We start from the raw sequence: 14,288 nt of genomic DNA, 5'->3' as shown, positions 1-14,288 counted from the left end.
GTAAGTTATTTTATAGACTCTGAAATATCATTGACTACAAAGAACTTCATAGGAAATTGATTTTTAAACATGTGTCTTGGATCTTTTGGAATATATTAAACAGTGGTTGACCTGTATGTATTTTAAGGTCTATAAGTTATTCAAATGGGAATATCAGCAATAAAGACATTTAAAGTGGCCAGAAAAGCAGCTGTAGAGTCTGAAAACACATTAGAAATCATGCATTGGATACCACTGTAGATCCAGTAAATTAAAAAGAATTAGTGAGGCCTAGAAATTTGTTTTAACAGGATTTCCAAATAATTATGTTTAATGTATTTATAATGTTTTAATATATGTAATTAACGTTTAATGCCTGTATAATGTTTTGGCATGGCAACGTGATACTGTAGGCTACAAATGTGTTGGAGCTTATTCATAGCTATCCTAGAGCACACACACATACAGTCCAGAGATGGGAGACAATTATCTCTTAAAATTTGTTTGTGAAAACAAACAGAAGTGTAAAGTCTAATGCACATGGAATAAAATGCATAAAAAGAACTTCAGTCTTTTACTCAGTCTTTTCCCCTTTCACTGCCATTTTGTTCTTTTGTTTTCTTGTGCTTCTCACATAATTTTATAACACAAATAAAAATTAGAATTCCAGTACTGCACACTGACAAATGGAGATAAGCAGTCTGTTGTGTGTTTATGCCCCTGTATGGTCTAAACAAGAGCCTTAAAGTGTTTATACATTTAAAAATGTGTTATTTTTTTCAGGATACACAATAGTTTCATAAGAAAGCATCTATATGTTTCTTGGCTAAAGAACATAAATAGTTAAGCCTATACATCAAAAACCATGAAGGTAAGAGAATCCATTCGGTTCACAGTCTCTCTCTTCCCTGATTTCAAACTACATGATTATCAGAAGTAAGGCCTGTACTCTCTAAATTTAGTAGTTAGCACTTTAAACTATTTGAAAACAAAGAAAAACACCCTATTGATGAAAAAAGGAGGTGAGAGAGTACAACATGCCTGACACTGAATAGCATTGATTAACATAGTAAAAACTAACGTCATTTTGAAAATTAAATAAAATATCATCAAGCATAGAAATATGTTTGACCTATCACAATTAGCAGTATGGAGACAGTAGTAGTCATGATTTAATATTAACTCTTGACTGACTCCAAAGGAAAAAACTAAGATAATCAGCTATGCTTCTGATAGCATAGCTATGAAAGCAAATTCATGGCCCTAGAGGAAGAACTGTTAAAAGACACACAATAGCCAAATGGACAATTTTACCTGAAAAACACCTGAAATTTAACAAGGAAGATGGATAGGCTCCTCCGCAGCCTGGGAAGGACAGAGCAATGATGTAATGTCTTTGAACATACAAGAAAAATCACTCAGTCTGAAACAGAAAAAAGACTAAAGAATTACAGAAGAAGGCAGGTCTGAGAGTCAGTAAATAAAGATACTCAGACAGTCATGGTTATAGCATGAAAAGGAAAGGTAGATGAGCTGAAAGTCCTAGAAGGTTAGAGCAGAAAAAGTCTTATGCTAAAAGGATGGACGTCTACAGTCAAGATGTTGTTACATATGTTTAAACTAGAAGAATGCACAACCCAACGAATTTATATCTTAACAAAACTAAAAAATGGAACTAAATATTATAACACACCAAAAGGTATAGGAAATAGAAAAGAATTACACTGAATGACAGCAAATGTTGCATCAGAACTTGGGAGGATACAGGGAGCCACACAACAGTTTTTTTACTGTCAAACCAGTGGGTAGAAGCCGGGGACCCCTGTGGTTGAATTATAAAAAGCCTGGAAAAAGCTGAGGAAGACCATAGGAAGACCAGCATCTCAACTAACATGGACCCCTGAGATCTCCCAGACACTGAGCCACCTACCAGGCAGCATACTGCAACTGATATGAGTGCCCGACACATACCGCAGAGGACTGCCAGGTCTGGCCTCAGTGAGAGAAGAAGCACCTAATCCTGGAGAATCCCCAGGGAGTGGGGAGGCCTGGTGGGGGGGCCTGGTGGGGGAGGGGGGCGGTTGTGGGTGAGGACTACCTCTTGGAGACAGTGGGGAGGAAGAATGGGATGAGGAACTGTGGGAGAGTGGACCAGGAGGCGGGTAACAACTAGACTGTAAGAAAATAAAATTAATAATAAAGCAGTTAGCCTAGGTCATAAATACGATGAAATTATCTCTCAAGAGTGAACAACATTCTCAAAGAAAAGGAGGCTAAGTGGCTGTGTCACCAGCAGGCCAACTCTAAAAGAATGGCTAAAAGAAGACTAGCTAAGGACACAGAGAGATGAAAAGACAAGAAGCCTTAATATTAGAAAGTAAACAGGAAACATGGTAAGTAAAAATACGGATAAATACAATCAAATTTTGTTTTCTTGAGTTTTCTAAATCAGTTTAAATATTGAAAGTTCATGATATACAATATTTAGTTTTTGATTTTCAACGCAACTACAAAAATATTTAAGAGGAGATTGAAAAACATAAGAGTGAAAGGTTTGTATATTTATTTCTAACTTGTTAACTATAAATGCTAGTATTATGCAAAATGCACACATGAAATATATTAGCTAAAGCAATCAATTAGAAAAATCATGAAAAAGAATAACTATAGAAAAATTAAAATACAATCTTTTAAAATGTTCAAATAAGTCATGGAAATATAAGAAAAACATCAGTAATAAAAAATACAAATGGGAAAGATTATTTTTTAAAAGTGAAACAATACATTTAACTATAGACACGGGAATGCCTAACAAAATACAAATAAAAGGACCACGACCAAGCAAAGTTTGTGTCAGGAACACAGAGTATACTTAGGTGTTTGAAAAAAAATCAGTGTATATAAGTCAAAGAAGAAAATCAAATGATCCTAACAATTTATATGCTGATAGTGAAAAAATATTTTTAAAGCTTAAGAATGATGAATAGATGGAGTTTGATCAAAGTGAAGTACAACATGAAGCCAAAAGCTAAGATACTCAACAGTAAAGGCTGCCTTATAAATAGAAAACAATCGCCAAAGAGAATAGCTTTATTTATATAATTCCCAAACTGAAATAACAAAAACATTCTACAACAGGAAACAGCTAGACAAACTGACATGTGGACATCACAGGATGCTATAATAATTACTTGAACAAGGAGACTATTGAATGGGGAGGGGAGGGAACTATTGACATTTGAAACGTGTTGAAAGGCATTAATGCTAAAGGGAAAAACAAAAAAAGAGTGTCATAAGATAATGTTTTATAAATGAAATCACACATATGTTGTGATTCGAAGTCTTCTTAGTGTCGGCACAGGTAGGAATTATGGCAATTAATGTTATGTCTCTCTAGAGCATTAGAGTGACCACTGTAGGACAATCAACCATAGTCCAAATTTGTTAGTGGAAGTTCAAAACTAAACAAAAAAGGCTCTAAGTTTTAAATTTCTGTTCTGAGTCAGGCAACAAATCAAAGGGACTAGTGAGAGACACTGCATTACATATATCACAGAATTACTTATAGACTATCTTATTATTAGTTGTGATAATTCCTAATATCTTGTTTTGCTAAATTTATACATTATTCTCTATAGATATGCTTATGATGATAAATGGTACACTACAGAGCTAGGTACTGTCTATGGGTACAGGAGTCCACTAGGACTTTTGGGACCTATCCATGACAGAAAGGAGGAAGGTACTACAGACACACTGCTTCACGGTCTGTTTCATCCTTTGGAGACAGGTTGTCAACGCTAAAGGAAAGGAGTGCAGGGCACACAGGCTCCCAGTGTTCTATGCTAGCAATTTCCTCCATGCCAATGGTTACTTCGCTGGAAAAGTTAAGCTAAGATCTTGCTGTCTTTTAGACAGCCATCACCCCATCACTGGAAGAGCTTGATGAAATGATGCAGTGCTTGTGAGGAAGATGGATGGTTTGGTTAGGAAGTTACATTGTAAGCATACCAAATTCCAAATCAGTATGATAGCAAATAGTCCTGTTAGTGTGAAAATGATAGGGGTACGAGTAATTAAAGGACTGAAACCTTAGACTAAGATTTTTTTCATTCATTTACTTTTCTAGAAAACATAAACTAGCCAATTGTTTGTATCTTAAACATTGGGAGGAAAAGTGTGATTATCTTACAATGATTTTTCTTATAACCATTAAACTAAGGCAACAGCTTATTAAAAATATTGCATCACTGTAATAAGAGTTTTAAATGTAAGTCATGTAGTGCACTATGGCACTCTTCAATTCTTCAGTTCAGTATTATTTTTAAAATAATAATGTTACAGAAATTATAGCATTTTATGCCAGGGTTTCAAACTAGAGCTAGAATAACTATGTTAAAGTACTGACATGACTCTGCCCTTCATTAGTTTTGTGTTTCAGCAAATCACTTAACACACTGGGTATCATTTTATCATTTATATAAAAGGAAATTAATTGTTCCATCATGCAGATTGTTACAGGGTGAAATGGGATAATAATCATAAACATTTCTTGAACACTATAGTTCTATCGATGTTGATGGTATTATCTTCCTCATGAAACAAAGTCCGCATGCCCTCTCTTCAATCTTAGTTCTCATATAAGTAATTTATTCTCGTTAATTTCTCAGTATAAATGATGGAATTTCCCAATATATGGTCCATACACCTTAGGTTTCATAAAACGTTAATGAGCTTCATTAATTTAAAAGGTTCCAGGTAAAAGAGTATTGGAAAACTCTAAACTGATTGTAGTTAAATAGATTTTTTTAATGTTTTTTTTAATTGGGTACTTTATTTACATTTCAAATGTTATTCCCTTTCTTTGTTTCCCTCCCTCCCGGAAACACCCTATCATATCCCCTGCTTCTTCTATGAGGGTGTTCCTCCACCCACCCACACACTCCCATCTCCCCACACTCGATTCACCTACACTAGAGCATCTCTTGAGCCTCCATAGGATCAAGGACCTCTCCTTCCATTAACAAGGCCATCCTCTGCTACATATGCAGCTGGAGCCATGTGTACTCCTTGGTTGATGGCTTAGTCCCTGGGAGCTCTGGGGGGTCTGGTTGGTTGATATTGTTGTTCTTCCTATGGGGTTGCAAACCCCTTCAACGCCTTCAGTCCTTTCTCTAACTCCTCTGTTACGGACCCCAGACTCAGTACAATGGTTGGCTGAGAACATCTGCCTCTTATTTGTCAGGCTCTGGCAGGGCCTCTCAGGAGACAGCTATATCAGGCTCCTTTCAGCATGCACTTCTTGGCATCCACAATAGTGTCTGGGTTTGGTAACTGTATATGGGATGAAGCCCCAGGTAAGACAGTCTCTGAGTAGCCTTTCCTTTAGTCTCTGCTGTACACTTTATCTCCATATTTGTTCCTGTGAGTATTTTGTTCTCCTTCTAAGAAGGACCGAAGCACCCACACTATATAGATTTCTTGACTGCTGAGTTGAGTTCCTCTTTTCTTCAGGTAGCAAAGACAATATGCCTTGCTGGAAGGGTCACATAACATGATTTTCAAACACATGAACCTTCTGATGATGTTTCTCAAGCACAGTATTTTGAGAATTAAAGCTAAAACTTTTCTGTAGAATAAAGTTAGCATATGGGGAAACTCCCACATAAATCAAGTAATAAACAGTTCTCCACAGGAGATATTATAAAGGTCATTTGTTTTCAAATGTTACCCCATGGTATTGCATCCAGGCTACTGGACATGGGAAGACGAATGACTGTAAGTGGCTTTGAAATTCCCTACTCCATGGTCTTCCACTCTGTTCATGGGACTTGTGACTTGCTCCTAAGGAGGTGAGGTATCACTGTGTATCATCACGTTGCTACTGAAGTTGCTTGTAGACATTCGCTTTGCTGGCTTACTAAGTAAGCATCTGGGATGGGAAGCCTATCTGGGAAGGACTTGCAAGCCACCTTTAGATATTCTGATCAACAATTAAGAACAATGGCCATTGCATTATACACCATTAGAATGGAAAAATTGTTACCCATTAAATGATGACAAACATGGAATGTCAAGAACATTTGGGGTGGGGCTGGAGAGATGTCTCAGCAGTTAAGAGCACTGGCTACTCTTCTAGAGGACCTAGGTTTGATGCCCAGCACCCACATGGTTCTCAAAATTGTAACTCCAGTTCCAGACAATCCATGACCTTTTCTGTTTTCTGTATTTACAAACACACATATCCAGGAAACCTCTAATACACATAAAGTCACAATTTACAAGGACAGAAATAACACCAGAAAAACACTAATACATATAAAGTCACATTTTACAAGGACAGACATAACACCAGGCAAACACCACTACACATGAAGTAACATTTTAAAAGGATTTTCATAATAGATATTGGACTTGATTTCACATATACTTTTTAAAAACTTGACAGAGTAATTTCATAATGCCACCTAATACAAGAGGAGCATAACTGTGTGTGTGAATGTGCACATGTGTTTACTATGACTGAGTCTATTTATTCAAAAGTCAAAGTCCTCTATTAACATTACAACTGATAAGTACTTAGCATAAAATTATTTGCCAACAAAATTAATACACATGGCAAGGTCTTTGACTTCTAAAACCATTTCTCTTGTATAGGTCTTTAGAAAATAGCTACGCATAAATTGGAAAAGTCTAATTATTAAAAATTCCACAAAGAGTTTTGAGTCTTCATAGTTTTGACACCCTTATATGCTTAATTATCTCAGGTATCATAAATTAATGCTTTCTTTAATTTATTAATATATATCAACCTTTTAGTAGCCATGTTTTATGAATATATAGTCAACCCACTAAAAACTTTTAAAACTGAGATTATACAAGAGGATACATTTCACAGTTGATAATGAGGCCTAAACTGAGACTAATATAAAGCTAACATCTTTTGTATTTGATTTATATGTTTAAAAACACTTGCTTCTTTCTGAAAGGCATGGTCTCCAAAATATAAAATCTTTCCACCTTTATTAACATAAAATAAAAAGAAACAGCTAAAACTCAGTAGCATAAGTCCTGCAAAGAAAGCTAAACCATTCCATACTGAAACAAGTGCTTCCCAAGGATATCCTTGTGCAGTTAGGAGAACGACTAATAATATAACTATAAAATGAAGTTGAAAACATGCCACATTATGATTAAGATAAATTTAATAAAGAAAGAATAGAACCTACATCAATTAGTAGTCAAACATCAGTTCTAACCCTGACTCTAGGTATAAATGAGAGTGATAGGAACCATGGCACCAAGTCAGTCACAAGGTTCCAACAGAAGGGTTAGGTGGCCTGACAGTCATCCTCGTGTGAAACAGCTTGGTATTGCTAGATTTCAATAACAAAAACAAATAACTAAAATTGAAAATACTTTTGATTGTGGCTGCCACGAGCACATATTGACATATGTCCTTGTCACTATTCACCATAAAGAAGTATAGCACTCTGTAAACACATAAGCATTGTATGCTTCGAGATGTAAGAAGCACAGCATGATGTGCACAGGTTATATGAAAGTATCATCATTCTAGATTCAGAAGCAATTAAGCATTTGCATATTAGGGTGTCTGATGGGGGGTGTCCTAGAATAATTCCTTGGAAAAATCAAGGGCTGATTATGCAACTTTACATGGTCAAACTAGAAAACATGCTTACACATGCATGCACAAACTCACACAAACACATATAACAAGCATTTACTGGACCACTATCCTTATCTGTGAATTTACCTGATATTTTCTGCTCTGCTCAATTGTTTCATGTTTTAAATAGGTATTAGTTGTGAGCATCTCAATAAAGAGAACTGAGAAAGGGAAGTGGAGGGCAGGCAACAGAGGTAGGGAATGAAGATCTGGATTCTGCTCCAAAAGGGATGACTGGTAGTACCTAGCCACACTATGATTGTCCCAGTGGCCTGGATCGTGATTGGCACCCAGGAGCCAGAGACTAGGGATGCTGTGAAACACTTCAGGACATGAGACCGTCTCATAAAACACACAACTATCTAGGACCAACAATTGATGGTGATGATTAAAGCAGGAAATAAAAATAACAAAAAGTATATTATAAAGTTTATAAAAAAATTCAAACTTTAAAACATTAAATGGGTAAATTCAGGAACACTATGGCAAGAGCATTAAAGATTTATTTTAATCAGCTTATAATTACTTAGATGAACACAAATAGGGCAGGTAATTAATTTAAAATTCTGAAAGGTTAGTATACCACATTAAACTAAAATAAAAGATAAGTGTTCTAAAACAAATGGTGCACAAAAAATTAAGAGTATAGAATGAATGACTCTTCGGAAGTCTACGTATCTAGGAATTTCATTCTTAATTTCTTGAGGTGAGAAAGAATGCTATTTACCTCTACATTCTCCACTGGATCCAATCCAACACCTTCTAAATAATAGGCACGGAAAAAGGTCTTGGCAGAGAAATGAGAAATAGAGGCTTTACATTTACTGAGGCATTGAATTACAGCTCAAATACACCTCACCAATTAAAACAACGTATCCTTCTTAAACAGCAATGAGGAGATTTAACACAGGGCAGATCCTGTAACAGGTAAAACCAACACAATCCACATATCCATAATTACATATTTATCCAAAACCCTGAAGAATCATCTTGTAGAATTACTGACTTCTACAGAACATTAAATAAGTAATCTAAAAATTATCAGAATACCTGCTACTTGTTAACTATCATATGTGTGTGTTTATATAGTTTAATTTTGTTTCTTCAGTAACCAAATTCCAAAAAGTATGCTATTACTAAGGACTTAGAACTAAGTGTGCATATATACTTAGTGTCAGCAAAGGCAGAAGGGGCATCAGATATCCTAGAACTAGATTTACAAATTATTGTCAGCCACCACATGAATGCTGGGAACTGACTGAGATTATCTGCAGGAACTGCTAAGCCATCTCTCTGGTCCCCACCTAGAAGGCAGAACAAGATTGTATGTATATTCAGTGAATGGCACACCCATGACTGAATCTCTTAGGCTGAGAAAGAGATGGTCTTCCTCTTGAACCTCCCTTTCACTTTTAAATAAATAAACAACCACACACAAGTTATTGTTAGCATCATAATAAAATATAAGCAAAATAACAATGATTATAAATGAGTGAAATGAGTGAAATTCTATGTATTCAGACTAGTGACATCTAACCCAAGCAGCAAATTAATGTCAAAAGCATCAATGAATGCTCTAATAATGTCTCTAAGACATTATTAAATGAAGAGAGGGAGGAAATGAAAAGAAGGAAAGAGAGAGAGAGAGAGAGGGAGGGAGGGAGNAGAGAGAGAGAGAGAGAGAGAGAGAGAAAGAAAGAAAGAAAGAAAGAAAGAAAGAAAGAAAGAAAGAAAGAAAGAAAGAAAGAAAGAAAGAAAGAAGATGAATGAAAGGCAGACTGACAGACAGACAGGCCAATCAAAAGGAAAGCAAAATTTTAAAAAATTAAAGCTTGTTTTGAGCTGAAAGATAAGCCTTCATTATTAAAACAGCAAGAATATCTTCTATGTAGTAGACACATAATCAGGATTCAGATGAAGTTTCCTGCAATGGTGTAGTTTATGCTACATGTTCATTATTAGATAAAAATTTTAAACTGGGCTACTTGGTTCAAATTTGCCTTGCAAAGATTCAGATCAGTGTATTTAAAAAATGAGAAGGACAAAAAGCAAAGACAATGGCAAGACTGACTGATGTTAAACACTTTCTTTGAAATTATTTATACTAGATAAAAGAAAAGGATGATTATGTTTGAAAATTTCATTGATCTTCATCAGAACAACATCTCAAAATTGTCTAAGAAAAAAGTGTAAGTTCAAAGGCTGCTGATAAAATTACTTTAATTACGAGGGAAAGTGCAAAGCATTAGTTAAACACCAAGAATGGCTGTGAATTAGAAGGTGAGGTTGTGTTTATAAATTCCTTCTAGACTTTAGACCTTTTCACAAATAAAAATGTTATCATAATGATGCACAGTTGAGACAGGATACAAGAGTCCTCTCTGAAGTCTCCAGACTCAGCAGCTGCCTTTCTTCCTGCTACTCTACTACTGAAGAATAAGCCCAGGAAAAAATTACAGAATTTATATTTCTTCCTCCAAATTTGAAAGTATGATTGTGCCTAGGGCGTGTATATTAGCAAAAGCTGATCTCTGTGAAACAAATTATTAGACAGGCAACAAGTAGGACTCTGTAAAAGTGTGGGCACCAGGAGTTCGAGTTCGAGAAAAATATGCTCATTAGTGACATAGAGTTTCTCTCTACATAAGGTGCATGTTGTACTTGTGCCCAGCAGTATCATGTTTAAGTTTAACAAACACAAAAATTTATGGGAGTTTGTAATGTCATTAATGTAGAACCTTGGGACAAAAAATTACCACTACACGGCTACCACATAGAAATCTTTCAGGCATTACATGATATACTTCTATGAGTTTTGTGAAATTATATTCTTGTTCTGTTTATGAAGGCATTATTTTAGCAAAGAATACATAAATTATCTAACAGATGTAATATAAAACAAACCACCTAAAATTAGTTTTGATCTATTAGTATCTAATATATACCCCACCCAAATATAAAAAATTATCATTATTAAATATGCTTAAAGACTATTTCTTTTAAAACGTAAAATTTCTACATGTTCTTTAAAAACTGATGGAGACCTCCAGTTCTGTTTTAGAAGCTGTATTTCTATTAGCCCCATATTCTCCTAGTTCACAGCTGGAAGTGAAATAAAGCTGTAGCTGAATCTTCATTGTGCAAGCATTTGCTTCATTCAGTTTCTTAAAATTTTATGTCCTCTTTTGTACAGTAGTGACATGAGATATTATTAATCATGACTTTTAAAGTACACTATATTAAATTCCACTAGTAACTATTAAGTTTTCTGTCAAGCCACACTTGCAATTATTTTTTTTTTGTTGTTAGTATGTGGTCAAGTGAATTACCCTTCACAATACTTAGCTATTCTTTTTATAGCTATCAACTTTATAAAATAAGGCATTGTAAGAATCCTATTGGTACTGTCGCCATTACTAACTTTATTGCACTGTGTGGCACATTTCATTATAGTATTTAGTCTTTCTACATAGAAATAAAAAATAAGCCTCTATTCATATTTTCCTTTGTTACGAGGAAAACTATATCATTTTCCCTGCAAGTGCCATCATGTCTTGACAATTAATTTTTTTAACTCCATTATTCTAGGTGTTATTTAGGAACACATTCTGATTTGTATTTTCTGTCAGGTACCTATGCTATAGAATAAATCACTATATTAATTTTAATCTGCATGATTTCCTGAATTCCTCTGCTTATTACAGTTGATTATTATAAAAAAAGAAAAGGACTGACTATCAAACATGACAAATTAGGAGAAAGGAGAAGCAGGGGCTGACATGAAGAATTCATGTATACTCACCAGTCTGATATAATTACCATATAGAAAAATAAATTCCAGAAAAAAACACAAGGTTAATGGTTAAAAATAATTTTAAAAAGAAAATATATAGCTAACTATTTAATATATTTGGAGCTGAATAAGAAAGTATCTAAAGATGGACATAATGAGAATAAAAACCAACAAAGAAAATTGTAACTGTACTAAGCATGCTACTCCCAAATGATCAAAAAAATTAATAAACAAGCAACTAAATAAGAAATAAAGTTAATGAAATCATAGTTAGATGGGACAAAATCTTATTTTAAAACAATTTTTATAAGTTGATAAGAGAAAACTATTAAAAATCCAGAAGGAAGTGAACAGAAAGAACAAAGGGGTGAGGGATAACTTGTAGATGCTGAATGTTATACATCTATATCACAATGAAACTATGTAACACTCAGATCAGGAGATAAACAGTATTTTTGAGGCATTTTCAATAGACAAAAAAATTGGTGCTATGAATCAAAAAGTTCAAGCATCCAGGATAAGAGTGAAAAAAAAAATGTTAACCTTTCTGGAAAGCAACTCTAAAATATGAATTAAAGCTATAAAACTTCAAACTTCAAACATATACACACAATCAGATATGTATAGGCAAAATTATACATAAAAATAAGCATTGAAAAGAAATTTCTATACTTCAAAGAAATATTTAGTTAATTCCTATGATAGAACACCAGTGTAGTCACTTAAATTTCTAAAGAATATTATTAAATGACTTGAAAGTAATGATACAATGATAGCAATTGAAAAGGGATACAAAAGGATACAGTGTGATATTAAATTTATAAATTTGAAAACTCTACATTGAGAGAAAAGGTTGAAACCTAAATATAACAGCAATTCTTTCTCAGGAAAGGGATATAGTGAAATTTCATTCTTTCAAATACCTAAGCAATGTTTCAAATGTTCTATTGTAAACACATTCCTAGTTTTGCAGAGAAATGTAAAATTGTTATTTTTAAAACTAGAACTATTAAGTATGTGTAACTATGCTATGACATCTAAGAATGTAGAAACCCTCAGTAAAAAAAAGCAAAAAAGCAATCTTTAAAGCATTGTTTGTTTTTATACAAGGATATAAAAATGTCTTGCAATATAGAATTTTTCTACCATGGCCAACACCTTTAGAATTCTTGAACTATAAGCGGAAGCAGCTAGCAAGTGTTCGCTGAGCCATTTATGAGGGAAAGCAAGCCCTGGCAGGCAGGGTCAGCGCACGGGCGGTGCCGGTGCAGCAGGAGCGCTTACCTTTCTCACTCACGCTCTCGCTTTCTAGCTCCACATCATCACAGCTTGTATACTCAGGTGTGGATGCCAACTCCTCCTCCGAGCTGCTCAGTGAAACCTGGCGCATTTTACCTCCTTTCTTGGATTTATGAGGCCTTGGTGGGGGCGGCCTCACTGACTCGGACTGGTCTGAACTCAAAGAATCATTCCTTAACATGGTTTCCATTTTTTCTCGCTTCGTTTTCCTCACAGCAGAGCTGGGATCTAAGTGGTGTTGTTTCCGTAGGGAGTCAGCGCGCCTCATGTCTGGTCTATCAAGCGGTATAGGGCTCCGCCGAGGGGTGGGAGGACTATGATTTGAGGTCCTTTGTGGATAAGAACTTTGTCCCTGAGCCTCTCGAGTTCTTTCCATTGAATACGATCGTTGGTTTTCCATTGCAGCTCTACGTTCAGATACAGATCTTTGCCTTGATGGTCTATCCATCCTTAGCAGAGAAATCCTGGAATCTTCTAGTTCAGCGTTTGCCAAAGAAACATCACTGTGCCTTCTCTCATGTCGTGCCCTGGACACCTCAGCGTGGATCCGCATTTGTTCTTCGTAGGGTTGTGGCTTTACGGGATACCGGGCCAAATTTGGATCACTTCTGTAGCGTGCCTGGTATTCCTCCTCTCTCCTTTGTCTTTCATATTCATCTCTGCTCTCCACGTCTTCGTCATCTACAATATACTCTTTGGAATGTCTATGGCCTCTCCTGTTAGAATCCCTATAATTTAAATGACCAGGTTCTTCATAAAATTGAGGTTCACGTTGAGGTCGTCTATCAGCATAATCTGAAGGAGACCTTGGCATTGTACCATCTGAAGGAACATACTGTGAGTAGTCCTCTCTTTCTTCACTTTGCTCGTATCTTCGATTTTGATCCCTGGACACTGATGGACTTCTTTTTCTAGAAACCAAAGAAAAATACTATGAGAAGACATTTTTAAAAATTAGGCTTCACTGATTCACTGCCAAACGGATGGATAAATTCAAGTCGATCTTTAGGTCTTCTTCCCATGAAAGACATAGCTTAAAAATACTATAATATAATTTTAAAATTGCTATACAACACCGTGTGTGTGGGCGCCTGTGGGTGCATGCTATATACCACTCAATTTACTTTTGACATTGACATTATTTTTATACAAATGTCTAAAGGAAAAAAATATCATAGTAAGAACATTATACTGTAGTTACTGAGTCAGAATTTCTCAGTTACAGTTATTGCACCTCGACAAACTTCTAATCTTGGAGCATCTGCATTTTCAAATAAGAGAGAGATTTGGATTATACACCTTGACTCAGATTATTCTAACAAACATATATTAGGTAAGTACTAACGGTGTACACTGAATTATAGATGAGAAACAAAAGAACGATTGTCCCTGATAAGAAGCTGAACCTAGGGCTCCGGGACTCCGCCGAACTTAGTGTACAGGTTAGAGTGAGGACCACAGAGGCAGACAGCTTCTGGGACAGGCGGGAGCCACAGAGCCGCTGAGGCAGCACCCTTTTGGGGCCGC

The 14,288-nt window shown here is 35.4% G+C and overlaps 1 protein-coding gene across 48 annotated transcripts in view; it reads right to left on the bottom strand.

Moving 5' to 3' along the window:
* Nucleotides 1–14,288, bottom strand: part of Rims2 (regulating synaptic membrane exocytosis 2) — a 482,991-nt gene that overhangs the window by 234,992 nt on the left and 233,711 nt on the right. For 44 of the 48 annotated variants that reach the window (XM_029469501.1, XM_029469498.1, XM_021184232.2 and 41 more), the window contains one exon: nt 12,747–13,672. In XM_029469501.1, coding sequence (XP_029325361.1) covers nt 12,747–13,672 — 926 coding nt within the window. Of the gene's footprint in view, nt 1–1,293; nt 1,388–8,396; nt 8,457–12,746; nt 13,673–14,288 lie in introns of those variants that run through there. The other 4 variants (XM_029469473.1, XM_029469478.1, XM_029469509.1 and 1 more) reach the window with 2 other exon arrangements.

Source organism: Mus caroli, chromosome 15 (assembly GCF_900094665.2).
Source record: "Mus caroli chromosome 15, CAROLI_EIJ_v1.1, whole genome shotgun sequence".
NCBI classification, from domain to species: domain Eukaryota; kingdom Metazoa; phylum Chordata; class Mammalia; order Rodentia; family Muridae; genus Mus; species Mus caroli.
Note: the sequence above shows the minus strand (reverse complement) of the source record. Positions and strands in the feature narration are given on the sequence as shown.